The sequence below is a fragment of the Pocillopora verrucosa genome, chromosome 9, assembly GCF_036669915.1.
Source record: "Pocillopora verrucosa isolate sample1 chromosome 9, ASM3666991v2, whole genome shotgun sequence".
NCBI classification, from domain to species: Eukaryota; Metazoa; Cnidaria; class Anthozoa; order Scleractinia; family Pocilloporidae; genus Pocillopora; species Pocillopora verrucosa.
In genome coordinates this window covers 14,051,667-14,066,004 of record NC_089320.1, presented here as the reverse complement: position 1 = coordinate 14,066,004, position 14,338 = coordinate 14,051,667, and the positions used below count along the sequence as shown (strand labels likewise).

The following is a 14,338-nucleotide window of genomic DNA, read 5'->3' as shown; positions in this document are numbered from 1 at the left end:
GAAAGAGTACCGCTGTCTTAAATAGCGAAAATGAGCTTAAATGAAGTGCAAAAACCTTTCGACGAGCACTTGATCAATGCACGCTGTTTTTTCGGACCTTCTCTCGGGAACGAACATTGGCATAGCGTCAAGTTCTCATTCTATCGATCCTTCATGTCATTAGTCCCTTGCAAATTCAGTCCAGTTTAAATTTAGCCTTATACCTTAACAACAGAAGTTGACAATAGAAGTCTTTCATCCAGAACGTTAATTGCGACAAGATTGAAGTACTGGATCACGTTCTTTCAAATGCAAACAAGGCACACCTAGTGGAATGTGTTGCTTCTTTACTCCCAGTATGCAAATCTCAACTGAGACCAGCGAAAATTCTACTTAGTTCTTCAGTTGTTCTTCAAGTTTCCTTTTTCAAGAGAGCGATAGAGCCAACCAAGTTTGTGTTATTGAATATGTCATCGCAGAAGTACAAGGTTAAAAGGTAAGTTAATTCTACAAAGCCCGTTTGCAAGCTCGACAAAGCGATAAATAACAACCACAGTCAAACTTGGTACAGCACGAATTCTCTCGGTATGTAGAGATTTACGAGCTAAGACAGGGTGAGCTAAACAGGAATAATCGAAAGTTATTCCGATGAAATTTGTCTACTTATGCATTAAGCAACAAGTTTGCCAATTTTACTTATGCAAGAAAAATATTGATGCAAGGCTATCAATGAATAGATATATCACAATAGCATCGATACACAAGTTATCACAGGACTTTTAAATTGATCTGAGAGCTTCTGAGCCGTGGTGTTTAGATAAATGCAGTTGAATTAAAGACTTATCCAGATCACTCGTCATCAGCAGTCGTTCATAAGAACATGGAGCACAGCTGTTGTTTAAGATGTTTCGCTATGTTTGTATGTTATTCTTTATCAATAGAAAATCTCATTGATCTGTAGAAAGACAAAGAGAGTTTGAGAAATTAACTTAGCCTGAAAACGGCCTTTGAACGAGGACCGACAGCACGTTCTTGTTACTTTCCCATCGACACGGGTCATGCTGATAATTTTCATAGCCCTATCACTCAGAAACCTGTTCGATCCTGACTTTTCTCAATTAGTATTTATTATTATGCTGCTCTCTGTCCGCTGTTTTCTCGAAGAGCTTTTAATAGGGTGAAGGTCACCAAGACTTGTACAAAGTCCGGAAAAGAGGAGGAATCTGTTCACAGTTGTTTGCCATTGTTAATCGAATTAAGTTTTAAACTCTCAAAAGATATGTCTTCATTTTTTACCAAAATTGAGCGAAGACTTAAAACGATTGGCTTACCGCATGCAAAAAGAGAAACCTCAACATACTGGGAACTATTCAATTAAACAAAATATACTTGGGTTGGAATTTATAAACATTAGATGCATCGATAGTCAGTACTCTTATTATTATTCTTAAGGTAAGTGCTATTTGAAGTTCAAAAAGTGATAGTATACTACAACAACTGGTTTCGTAGACACTAATTTGCGGGTATCAAAGGTATGTTAGACAGCCGAGCAAAGGTTCCAGGGTTTTCCAAAAGCTAAATGTTCAATGGATTGGAAAAAACAATTGTAATCCTAATAAACAGATCGCACAATGCCTTCATACCTCTACCTAATGCAACCACGATTTTATAATAATCTTCCTCAGAAAAATTATTATACGAAGAAGGACAACTGCATTTGTAGTCGATCGCAAGTAACTAACTTTTTCTAGAAAATCTAGTTTAGCATAATTAATGAGAAAAACTTGGTACAAACCGCAGAATAATTACAGAAAGGTACTTTATTCCAAATATCAACACGCGACTTAATAAACTCTGCGACTGATGCCAAAAGGAGATTGGAACTGAGACGATCAACCATTCTATCAAATTGTTTGAAGTTTATCAGTTAAAAATAATTATCAGCTCACTTGCAGAAAGAGCCAATTTGACTGCCGCTTAACTTTTTGATTGCCTTTTTTAAAGTCTGCATGAGTAATTTAATTATGTTTGGGAAATACGTCTACTCAGTTGCCTGCTCTTGCTGTTTTGCTTCAGCTCTCTTCCGTTTTCGTTGGTGTACTTTCTCTTTCGGAAAATTTCACTCTAATTCACGCGAGTTGTTGCTCATAATGACGTAATGATTTACAACAAATTTCATCTGTAAGTTAAAACAAGGGCATCTTCCTCCCTCCTCTTTGAGAAAAAGTGCTATTTCATCTGGATCCTTTGACTTTATGTACTTACTGGATATCTATCTCCACTGTCTTCAAACGCTAAAGCCTTGATTCGTAAATCCATGCTCTAAATCATTAGCTAGCTGACAGATACAGCTAACGAGCTCGGATAATAATGTGAACTCTAACCCTAAATTTTGCTTCTTTCGACAGTGCTGAGCAATTTGCCGAAGAATTCAAAGGGAAAGTGGCGGCATTTAGCCGAACACTACGAGGCCTAGAGGATAGAGCTAAGAAATGTGAATCTTTAAAGTCTCTAGTGAGTAGATTTCGCTGTGACTTGTTAACACACAGCAATTGTTGTTGTCTTTAGGGCCTTTATGTTAGAGTACTTGTTCAAATCTCTTTTTTTAGGAGAAGGGATCCACCAAAACAATTGCTTACGAGGATGGAGACAAAAAGTACATGCTTGATTGGCAGCCCTATTTGAATGACTGCAAAAGAAGATTGTCGAGGTATGAATCTTCAAAACTGTAAACAGCCAATTTAAATGGCTTTCATTGTTGCCCGTGTTTCGTGGACTTTCAGCGACCCCTCTACCAATTAAAACTGTTTTGACAACTGCTCAGTATAAAAATTGGTATCTCCCTAAGTTACTACTTTTTTATTCACACTGACGTCATTATTTTTAGCATTAGGGTTTCCGATGTAATGCAACCACTTATACCAGAAGTAGGTGTGCCTCTTGACTGAGCCAAGAAAGTATTTGAAAAAATTTTTCAAAACGAAAGTGTTACTTGGGTCCCTTGATAGATGTGGGCATAGATGATCGAGCTAGTAAATCCTTCTAATGTCGTAATGTCGGAGTTGACTGCAGTTGGTGGGGGTGCATTCAGAACTTTATCAGCATTTACTTTATCCAGTATATAATTATTATTGGTCGGTGAAAGACACGATTCTTAAATAGTTTATTAAGCTGTTTGAAAAGTTGGAAAAGTGCTTTGAACTTCTGGAAAGCAATTCATACTTGTCACATAGCAGGGTTCACTTTAATAACCGGAAGTGCCCATTTGAATTCTTGAAAAACGCGACCTCACATGGACAAGTGTCAAATAAAACAGAAAACGAGTCGCCCCTCTTATCTTCAATATTATCTTTTAAAGATCTTTAGAGAAATTGAAGGAGATCCAGAATCATAGAAAACAGAGAAAAATTTCTTTTATTGGCTCCATCAAAGAGGCTCTTCCTTCCTGGTCCAAAAAGGAAAATCCTAAACATCTTTTGCTTTATCAGCTGATAAATGACACAGAAGATTATCAGGTAAGCAAACTCTGACCAGCAGTATCACTGATTTCTAAAATATATAGCATCAAAATGCAGGGGAAAATAGGAACTTAGTGGTTAGGTTTTATCACATATTCTGATCCTTGAGGTAAATGTCTTTCGTCATGATTTCTGACCATCTTCATTCCTTAATCAACCATATATCTTTCACATACTCGTTTTGTTCCTTTCATATTCTGATTATCATTTCAGTTTAATGTTCAGGCAACGACCACATATAAAGATGTCATGGTATCATAGCGACATTACCTCCATGTTTTCGTGTTGAATACTACATGTACTCAGATGCATTTCATAATCTCTTGAGCCGTTGGATAGTGAACTTTACGTAAGAAGAACAAAGTGTCGCAACTGACAACGGATGGTAAAATGCGTGAGCGCTTATCCCTTCTTTAAAACAGTGACCAACGTGTCAGTGGCACATTACTTAAAAACGTTTCAACGCTTCGGAATATTCGTTCATTCGAAACCATTGTTATTACAAACAAAATCAGGCTTGAGGTTTTTTGAAATATGTTATAAATTGTGAGAGTTATACATTGTGAGAGTGTGATTCTTAAATTTCGTATTGCATTTCAAACTATCAATGCATTGTTAGTTGACTATGAGGATGGAGATATTATTTGTTAAGTGTGCCAGAAATTACGTCATTGTCACCTTAATCCCAAACTTTTTCAGAACTTACTAACGGACATCGTGAATCAAATCAAGCCAGCAGATGACCTCACAAGTCTGGTAAACAAAATATTTCAAGAACGAGACTCTAATCAGAATGATGAAATAGCGAAAGAACTGGAAGGCATAACGATCAGGTGGAATTCACTTTGTCAAAATGTGATCAACAAAAGTGGCAGGTAAAAGTAATTTCATGCTTTTCCTTAAAAACTTCTTTCTACTTTGAGGTGATCGAAAAACGTGACGTGTGAAAGTAAGAAAGATTTCCAAAGTGGTACCTTTAAGGGAAATAGAGTGATTAATTTTTATAGGGTATCCTACCTGATATACTGCAAGTAGGTCACCTTTGTAGTGCCTAGAGTTATGAGCCGTGAAAGACAAGACATCGTTTGAGCGAGAAAGCACAGTGGCCCTTACGAGGCCTGAGAGCGAAGTAAGATACATGACCTCTGTAGCAACCCACTTTGTTACCTTGTATCCCAGCGCTAATTTAAGCCAGCTGTGCGTGTTAACTTCCAGGTCACAAAATGATTATGTGATGGGTATACCCATCATCAATAAGCCATTTCCGAATTACATTTGGCCTCTTTTTAAAACGAGGCCTGTTGCTCAACGATTGGTATGAAAAGAATTTACTTTGTATATGAACGAAAAGTTACAATCATATGAAGGGATGAGCACCAGGACTCGCTTTGAAAATGAGGCTAACGGTAATTCGAAAAAGGCCTATTGTGTCGAGAATGGACCGAGGTGTGTATATAGATTTCATGGAAGGATGAGCGAAAAGTTCAGTAGAACAAACTAGCTCACCAAGTACTGACTGCGAGGAACTAGCTCACATTGCATTTCCAAGTTACCGATTAAATCCTAGAGATCATTTTCCTTTCAGTCTTGAATCTGTTGGTTTGGAGGTGGATCGTGAATACAAGAAGCTGAATAATTGGTATGAGAAATATGACACCTTAAACACCTGGCTGCACCTTAACGAAAAGGTCCTGGACGAAAAAAGCCCTGGGAGTACATCAGCTATCATCAAGGAACACTTGGAGAAAAATCAGGTACTTTTCGAAAACAAAGCTACAAATAACACATGACACTAAGAACAATACGAAAAAGCAGAAAAAACAGGCACGAAAAACAAAGAGTCCGAAGTATAGCCCCCCCCTCGCCCCTCCATAAAAAAACAATAGGTAAGTTTTGCTGCATGAGAAGTAACGAAAGTAACATCTGTCCGATATATAAGATTTCCAACTACAAGGCCATTTTTCCATTTAAAAGGAATAACGAAATTGACAACTTCTTCCTTACAATGGTTAACGAGTAAACAATGGAAATCTCGCGGAGTTAGTAATGAATGTGACTTATTCCAGGGGCAGCTCAAAAATGTGAAAGATCGCAAACCCAATTTAGAGGAAGTGGCGCTGGAAGCTGACTCACTTCTAGAAAGTAGCCGCTTAGATATGGGAGATGCAGAAAGGGTGGAACGATACAAAGAAGAATTGAACACCAGATACACAACTCTCATTGACAGGCTCATGGGAACCCAGAACAGGTAAGGGAATAAAAACGAAAGAAGCTAGCAATCAATGAGTACAAACGATGTTGAGCTATTTCCACCCTCTAAATACCCTTCAGATATCGAAGTTTATGGTATTTCGAAATACCATAATCCACGCCCCATGTGGTTTCTTCCTTTTTCACTTTTAATAAGTCATCTCGAATCATCAAACTCAAAGAAAGTAACTGGAATTTAAAGGAAGCCTCTGAGTGGAAACCGTACACTGCATCAACTCAGAACTACAACTTTGATTCGCTGAGTTTTATATATTTTTTTTTTTTTTTTTTTTTTTTTTAAACAATTTTATTTACAAGACGATCACTTACACTACTTACAGCATTAATTACACTTACATTGTACTTGTTACTAACACTACTGGTACTTATACTTACACAAATTATGCATACACTACGTTACGATACATGTATTACAATACTATTAACATTAATTTAATTTACGGTTGGCGTGTTTACAAAGTTCTTTTCAATTAAAAGACAATCACAAGTAAACATACAGGTCTCAAAAATGAAGTTAAGTATAAGTCTAACCTAAAAAACAGCAGTATGAAAAATTAAAGTAAAAAAGCCCACGTGCGATAAAATTTCGGAAGTTCTTTTTTTGCGGTCGCGATCTCTTTTAGGATTTCAAGTTTTCCCGTGATGAACAGTAGGAAGATTTGAAAATCTAAGATGTCTCCGCAAAGGCTTGTGCAGAAAATGTGATATTTGGCTAACAATAGGCAATAATTTAGGACTTGCCAATGCTTTGTCCTATATTGCCAGCCATAGAGTATATGACTTGTGGATAACGTTATTGTTTCATTTGTTTTTTGGTGCCACCAGTCTTGAAACAGAATCCAGAAGTCGAGTATTAGTGTGCAGTTTATTAATAGGTGATGCAACGTTTGTTTTTCTGTATTGCATAGGTTGCATAAGGGGCTCTCTGAAATGCCGTCTCGGTAAAGAGTGGCGCGAGTTGGAAGCACGTTATGAATCACTTTATACTGAAACATTATTATTTTAACTTCGTTTGTTACTTTAAATGGCATAAGATAAACGTTCTTGATGGTAGTTTTTGTAAATCCGTGGCGTAGAATTTTGGTTTCGGCAGTGGGAGGAACAAAGACGGTGTTTAAAAGAGAAGAGTAAATAGAACTGGTTCTTAGGCTGTTTACAGTAGTGTTCGCGTGTGTGACGTTTGGAATAGGGTTTGTAAGAATAGCTTTCCAGTCTTTTGGGATTGCGTTGACCAAGCCATAGTATGTGGTGAAAGGCACATTTAAATTAAATTTTGTGACAAATTCATGCTACTTCAAAAATTTCTGATTTTGGTTTAAAATGTCGCTTATCTTAGTAATACCGGCGTCATACCAAGTTTGGTAAAAGACAGGTTTTTTTCCTATAAGAATTTTTCTGTTATTCCACATTATTTCGTTTTTAGGATTTATTTTGGAATCGATGCCCGTTGAAGCTAGCAATCAATGAGTACAAACGATGTTGAGCTATTTCCACCCTCTAAATACCCTTCAGATATCGAAGTTTATGGTATTTCGAAATACCATAATCCACGTCCCATGTGGTTTCTTCCTTTTTCACTTTTAATAAGTCATCTCGAATCATCAAACTCAAAGAAAGTAACTGGAATTTAAAGGAAGCCTCTGAATAGAAACCGTACACTGCATCAACTCAGAACTACAACTTTGATTCGCTGAGTTTTATATCTGGGAGGGGGGATGATATGCTTGTGCTGTAAGTAAATAATATCAAAAAAGCGGGTGGTACTGCGTTACCTCGAACTTTTTTTCTGGCTTCTTGGAAGGTCGATTCAACCCTTCAACCTCGAAGAGTAAATGACTTTTAATTTTTCACTACAGTATAACCTTTGAATCAAAATTTATGAGAAATTAGGATACAGGATTATTTAAGGAAAATTTTGTCTGAGTCTGATATTAAGTGTTGTCAACAGGTTACATAACAGTATGCATGAACTAAGAAACGTTCCCAAAGAAACAGTAGAAAAGACAGAAACGGCCATCGTGGAGGCTTCGCTGGAACCAAACCACAAGGTATGGGCTAGGCGGCGCAATTTATCTTTAATGCAAAGTGTTAAGCCTAAGATCATTCTGCACTGAGTAGGCGCATGGCTTAATGGAATCTATTTGTTAAGTAATTTATTTATTGCACCATGTTGAATTTACAATGCCTTCCCCCATCCCTTTCATATCAAGCCACCACCAAAGATCATTTCACCGTTCCATAAAGAAGATGAAACTAAAAGCAATGAGCAGAGAGTAAAAGATTCCATGGCAGCTGTCAAGAAGACTATTGCACAAGAAGATAGGTGGATTCTAAAAACTAGGACAGAGGGTGGTAAAGCAAGGTTAGTGTTTGCTAAAGCAGAGGAAAATCTCAATGTTAGGCTGGAGACAAGAACTGAGACGATGGCATTTTGTCACCACTGCACGAGGACAATACCTTTACAATAGTTGGCAGGGGACTTTGGCACTTACCAAGTTTTGAATGGAATTTTTTCTAGTGCCCCCAATTGGAAAAAGGATTTGTTTTGGAAACTAGGCTATACCACTACACTGGGAGTTACTTTCCCTATTCTTTTGGAGAAATGCTTGGGTTTTTAACTTACCCTGCTAATCAGCACAGATACGATGTAGAAGAAGGGCCTAAGCGGTTTATCGTACTTATCCGAGATGATTAGAACGCCTAACCGTTTGCAGATGTCATAGTAAAGGCAGCGCATTCTCCTCACTTATCTTGGACCCTAAGTGTTGGTCCGTCTGTGGCTCGAACCTTGGACCTCATGTATGATACTTTAGGGCTAATTTCATAATTATTCATCCAACAGGATTCACGAAGAGACTACGAAAGCATTTGATTCGTCGCTAGACCTTTGTTCGAAGGCGTTGAATGAGCTGGACGAAGAATCGCTGCAAAAGTTTTCAGCTGCTGGTTCAAACATTAAAGAAGTTAGGGAGCAGCTCGATGAAATACTGGTAACCAAAAAAAAGAACAAAAATAACCATACCATGACTAACGCCGCTTGTAAAAAAAACGTATTTAGACGAACCTATTATATATCAAATTATATAAAATACTTGAGAATTTTTTCCTAAAATAACCCCCTCCTTTCCGCAAAAAAGGAAAAAAATTTAAACAGAAAAAAGAATTCAAGGGTAAGAGGGAGCGGTTTGGGGTACGCTTGTCTTGTTATGTTACTGCGTCGCTATTTATTTAATTAAATGTCGGTTTTCTCAATAATATTTCTACTATCCTTCTAATCTATAAGCTAGTAGCAAGACAGAATAGGTGACACCTAAATAAAGCTAGCGTTAATAGCAATGAAATTCTCAGCTAAGCACAGAGAAATGAATTTTAATGATATGTTCAGCTGAAAACAAATTAAAGATGCACAAAACAATCTATAATTATTCTAGAAGCGAATGGAACGGGAATCATTTTAAAGAGAACAAAGAGATTTTATGCTATGCTGTCCCAGATACTAAATAAAAAAAGTTTTTTTCCCTACCTTCCATATATCTTCACATGTTGCTTTTGAAATTTGAGATATTTGATGTAAAAGGCCCAAACTTACATTGAAACTTAGTTAATGACCTCAGTCGCCTGGGGGTTATCTAGTACTCAATCCCACAGCAAACTGGAACCTGCAGAGACTCGAGTCTCACGAGGATTTCGGGTTGTACTATTTCTCTTCCTCTTAACTAGTATTTGGTATATCTCTCTTGATATTTGAACCATTTTCCAGGATCTGGAACGAAAAATGTCCAAGGAGGATGCTTCATTTCGTTCGGTGAAGGAAACGTTTGAAGCAACTGAGGGAAAAACATTGATGAAACAAGAAGCTCGCGATAGGCTGCAAAGAAAAGTTAGCGATTTGAACTCCAGATGGGAGGAGATGTGGCGTTCTCATGACGTTAACAAAGACCGGTACGTGTCACTTGACCTCTGAAGGTCAAGATATTTTTTTACCGCTAGATGTTATTTGACAAAAACATGTAAACATGCTAAATTGTCGAATATCTAGCGGAAACCTTCTGACCAACTTAGCAGGAGCTTATGAATGAATCACCTAAATAATCTCTTCCAGCTAGCTCCCATTGTTAGTCTGGTATCAGACTGAGTTAATGTCTCTAACTGCCATTAGGGTATCGTAAACTTGGACCCCTCTTCTTCCTAGAGGGACAATGAACGACCTCGAGAATTAGATGGGGTCTTTAATCGGACACAGCATGAGCTATATTAGGCTGGAGTTTCTGAAAGGCCAGCGGCACATACCCAACGCAAATTCTTTTCTCCCTCCCCCCCCCCCCCCTCCTTAATCTTAATCTAGTAATGCAATATCTCTCCAGAGTGTGGAAAAGAGTTTATAAGGGACACGTGATTGAGGCCAAAATTAGCAAATGACGCCTGAATATTACAGAGGCAGACGTGATTCGTAAATAATTTATCAGCGTGAGGCGTTATTTGCCTCATGAAATAAACGTGATCCGTTGATTTCTTCTGTCATTTTGTCAAAACCTCAATATTTCCCTGAAAACTTGAACGCAAGAGTGAGATTTGAAGCTTTCCCTTTTAAAGACGTGATGCGGAGACGAATTCCCTTGCTACATCTACCCTCTCTCTATTCTGATAAACCAACAAGTAGATAAAATTGTACAAAGGTAGGGAAAAATCTTTTAGAAAATATTTTCAGGGAAATAATTTTGTCCTCATTTGACTTCTTTTCCATCATTTTTAATCTTTATGCGCGCATTTTAGCTTGGTACAAGCCATTTTGATCATGGGTGGAGAGTGGATGGGGAGAGTGAATGAAAACCTTGATGACCTTGAAGAGGACATCAAATCAATCGAAATCAAAGATGGCGATTGGCAGTCTCTGGGTGACTCGGAACAGAAACACAAGGTACGAAAACCGTTGGGCTGGTCACAGGGAGTAGAGGAGTTAAACTTGAATCACAGTATTGCCAGTAAATTTAGACATACGACTCGGACCTTCTGATTGGCCAGTAATAAATGCGACGGCACTTCTTGTTTCTAAAAAGCCCAAAGTAAGAAATGTAAGCGGTTTTTGCCTTAAGGAGGGGATTTCAAGAGTCTGCAAAGTGATCACATGTGTCAGCATTTCCAGTGTGGGAATGACCAATGTGACAATGGAAACTGGCTGTTCAAGCGTCTAATGAATACAATCCACAATAATCTGCTGAGAACCAATTATTCTTTCAACTCCTCAGAATAATTTATCAGTACCTCCTATGATTTCTTTGATTTTAAACCTTCAGGAAATCATGGACAAGATAGGGTCTTATGAGGTTTCGGTGGGTGGAGCTGTGGATGTAGCCAGAGAGGTTCAGCGGCGGGATCTGGTAACCGAGGAAACTGGTGAGACTATTACACATGAAACAGAGGAACTAGAGGACAGGCTGGAACGACTGAAAGCTGAAGCTGACGAAAAAAAGAAAAGGTTTGGAGCAAAAAAAAAATTTTCTTACTTAGATGAGAAATTCAACATGAACAAATTTCATCACTATTAAAATACTAAAGAAATCTTCAATTAGATCAGTTTTCAAATGAGTTTCGAAAAACAAAACCAAATTATTTACAATAGCCAATCGGAGAATATCAACATAATCGTAAGTTAATGAGAACTCGAAAAAAAAATTAAAAAAAAAAAACAGGCAAAATTCATGAAATGCACGAAAATGCTAGTAACCGAGTCACCATTGATTTTAGTTTGGATCTGATTGGTTGAGAAAGTGATGCAAGTATTCCGACCTAAGTGAGGCAAGAACAAAGAAATCATGGATTATTTTTGACTCCCACTTTAAACTGCTCTTAGTTCCAAACGTAATCCGAAATAACATAAGTCCTGCTTCACTTCTCTCTCTATGGTAGGTCCAGAAAAATCATGGCACCATCAAAACCAGTCAAATGCCTTAGCCACCTGTTTATAGCGTTTTAGGCAGTTTCGTGTGATTTACTCCGATATCTAATTCTGATTGGCCTCTGTAAACAAATTTTGGTTTGGGTTCTACGACCCTCAACTGAAACGCATTCTACCTCTCAGGATCGCAGATTCCTTGCGTAAGATTGAGCATTCTACTGCTGTCCAAGAGATTATGGTGCCCTCCAGTGTATCAGTTGCCCACTCAGCTCCCGATCAGGTTAATGGAGATTCTGATGAAGGATTTGTGGAACCAAAGCGACACCTATTTCAGAGAAAAGTTACGTACGAGGTAAGATAATAAATTATTGGCTAAAGGCAGATGAAATACTTGCAAGTGAGATGTCGAACCTCACTGCAAGCGAGGCAAGGAGTGGTTGTCATGAATATAGATAGGTGAAAGACATATGCTCTTAAATTGTTTGTTTGCTTGTTTTTATTGTTTAATCATTTCGATTCTTTTCTCATGCCACAAACTAATAGTACTTAGTACATTTTTAGTCGATCATAACCAAGAAAATGAAAGAGTTGAAGAAAGAAAGCAAGGCGATGAATGCATGGATGGACGAAACTGAAAAACTTGTGGGTTCACTACGAATAGACATGGATCCAAAAAAGGCCTCCAGGGTGCAGCAGAAAATTGACGTAAGTATGCAGACAGCCCTATAATTTATTAAAATTAAGCGCTGATCTTTGCAATCTATTCAGCTACATAGAAAAGGTGGTTGTGATCAGATGTTTCGACAGGAAATCACCAAATTTAGAATGTTGGTTAGCAAACTGTTTGAATATCCATCCGAAATTTGAAATTTTCAGTTTATCGTCCGTAAACTGACTGACGGGTCACTCGGGAGAGGATCATTATTGAAAGGATTGAGCGTGGGATGGACGAACGGACGGATGGACAGACGGATAGATTAATTTTGGTTATTAGATATGTTTTCTGCAGAGTTACTTTGACATAGTTTATCTATAGCCCGGAACTTGAACTTTTGGTTTCAGGCACGACTGGGAGAGGTCAACGAAAAACAGTCAAAGGTAAACCGCGTCATCCAGCTTAGCAAGGAGATTGAGAACGAGACCATTGACCCAACGGTTAATGAACCTTTCGTGAAGGAAGCCAAGGCTCTTGAGGAAAGGTGGGCCAAGAACAAGGACTTGCTTGAAAATCACGGAGAAAGAGACGCTGCCAGCAAAGCCTCGTCCGGAAGCTGCTGTATTCTGTTCTTGAAAAAACGATTGTTACCAGTGTGGTCATACAATTAACTGAAGATGATAATGAAAGCAGATATTCCAGCTCTTAAACCTTGAATAGCAAGATATATACTCACCGAATTACAAGGTTGATTTTTGATAATAATGGGTGAAAGAACAATCGATTAAACATTTAATCAATCAAATGTAAGAAACGCTACGTAATTCCAGTTAAAACTTATTTTCTACATTACCTGAAAATTGATTCTTGAGGAATTAGAAATTTAACCACACCTTTACACTAACACTAGTGTTAACTTGCACAATTCTGTTCAGTCTTATTAAACGAAACGAGCAATTCCATTTAAATTCTTTGTCATCTATGGTTATTTTGGCTTGAAGCACTAATTTACACAATTTAGTTAATCTGAAATCACTGATGTGTTTTACAAAGTGATTTTTGTTTTGTCCTCTTTAAATGACCCCGGTGACAGGGGTGATTAATTACATCGAAAGATGTCTGTAGATTTTATCGCGCAATTAAGATATTAGTTGTAAGAAAAGCAATGAAATAAGTTTGAATTTAATTTACTACGAAGATATTTATTAGCGAATTCATCTAAAAGTATCACGCCTAATGCAAAATCGTAAAATTTGTTCGTTAAATTAATTGCGTAAAAGAAAAGTTAACGACGGCCTAAGTTGCAATGAACAGCAAAATTCAAAATGGTAATTGACAAGCATTAAGGAATGCATGTATTCAAAACATGAAAAGTAGTCTACCAGTGCAATTTTAATGGACTGAAATATTGTTATGTTAGTTTGGTAGTATCAACTGAGTAAATTGCACACCGTAAAGGGCTTCAAAGCTGACGTTCCTAGAGCTAGCCCTTCATGGAATATTGGAATGTTGTTACTCTTATGTATAAACTGGCAAAATACCGTAGGTTAGTCGAAAGGGTTAAATAGAGCCTGATCTCTGGTTAGAATTGGCTCTAAATTGTCAAGACGAAACTATACCAACTAATTTGTAAGACGCAAGTTAACTCATTCATGAAAAACACAAAAAGTTTTTTAGTTTATGTCTGAGCCTGGCTATCTGCCCTCCACTTTCCTTTCTAATAAAGTTCGGGTATAAAACGCACTGCCATTGGTTGAAAGAGCGTGCTCTATCAGAATACAAAGCATAGAGCTGAGCAAAAGCTGTCTGACAACGTCTCGTGTTTCTCCCTACACTTCTTTCGTACTGTAGCCAGCTCCCTCCGTGCTTTACAACAGAACAGAGCACAGTCAAGGATTCTCTATTTGTATTGCATATGTCCAGAAGTAGCTGATTGAAAACAAATGGTGGCATAAAGCACTGACATTGCCTATGTTGGGGTATACCTTTTGTGACGCACCTAAAGCTGATCCGTATAGG

The 14,338-nt window shown here is 37.7% G+C and overlaps 1 protein-coding gene across 1 annotated transcript; it reads left to right on the top strand.

The window, feature by feature from the left end:
- The first annotated feature begins 280 nt into the window (after positions 1-280).
- Positions 281-14,057, top strand: LOC131775337 (putative leucine-rich repeat-containing protein DDB_G0290503). The gene is made up of 16 exons (XM_059091440.2): positions 281-475; positions 2,388-2,493; positions 2,589-2,689; positions 3,338-3,494; positions 4,197-4,372; positions 5,083-5,251; positions 5,564-5,745; positions 7,717-7,816; positions 7,979-8,130; positions 8,611-8,758; positions 9,529-9,710; positions 10,542-10,686; positions 11,063-11,244; positions 11,848-12,016; positions 12,226-12,369; positions 12,727-14,057. The coding sequence occupies exons 1-16, from the start codon at positions 447-449 to the stop codon at positions 12,988-12,990; spliced, it is 2,406 nt and encodes an 801-aa protein (XP_058947423.2). The 5' UTR covers positions 281-446; the 3' UTR covers positions 12,991-14,057.
- The last annotated feature ends 281 nt before the right edge of the window (positions 14,058-14,338 follow it).

What these genes read in the sequence shown, in the direction of transcription:
- LOC131775337 (XM_059091440.2), top strand. Translation starts at nt 447, where the DNA reads ATGTCATCGCAGAAGTACAAGGTTAAAAG. An exon ending in AACACTTGGAGAAAAATCAG is followed by an intron (nt 5,252 to 5,563) that starts GTACTTTTCGAA and finishes GACTTATTCCAG; the next exon opens with GGGCAGCTCAAAAATGTGAA. An exon ending in GCTGACGAAAAAAAGAAAAG is followed by an intron (nt 11,245 to 11,847) that starts GTTTGGAGCAAA and finishes TCTACCTCTCAG; the next exon opens with GATCGCAGATTCCTTGCGTA.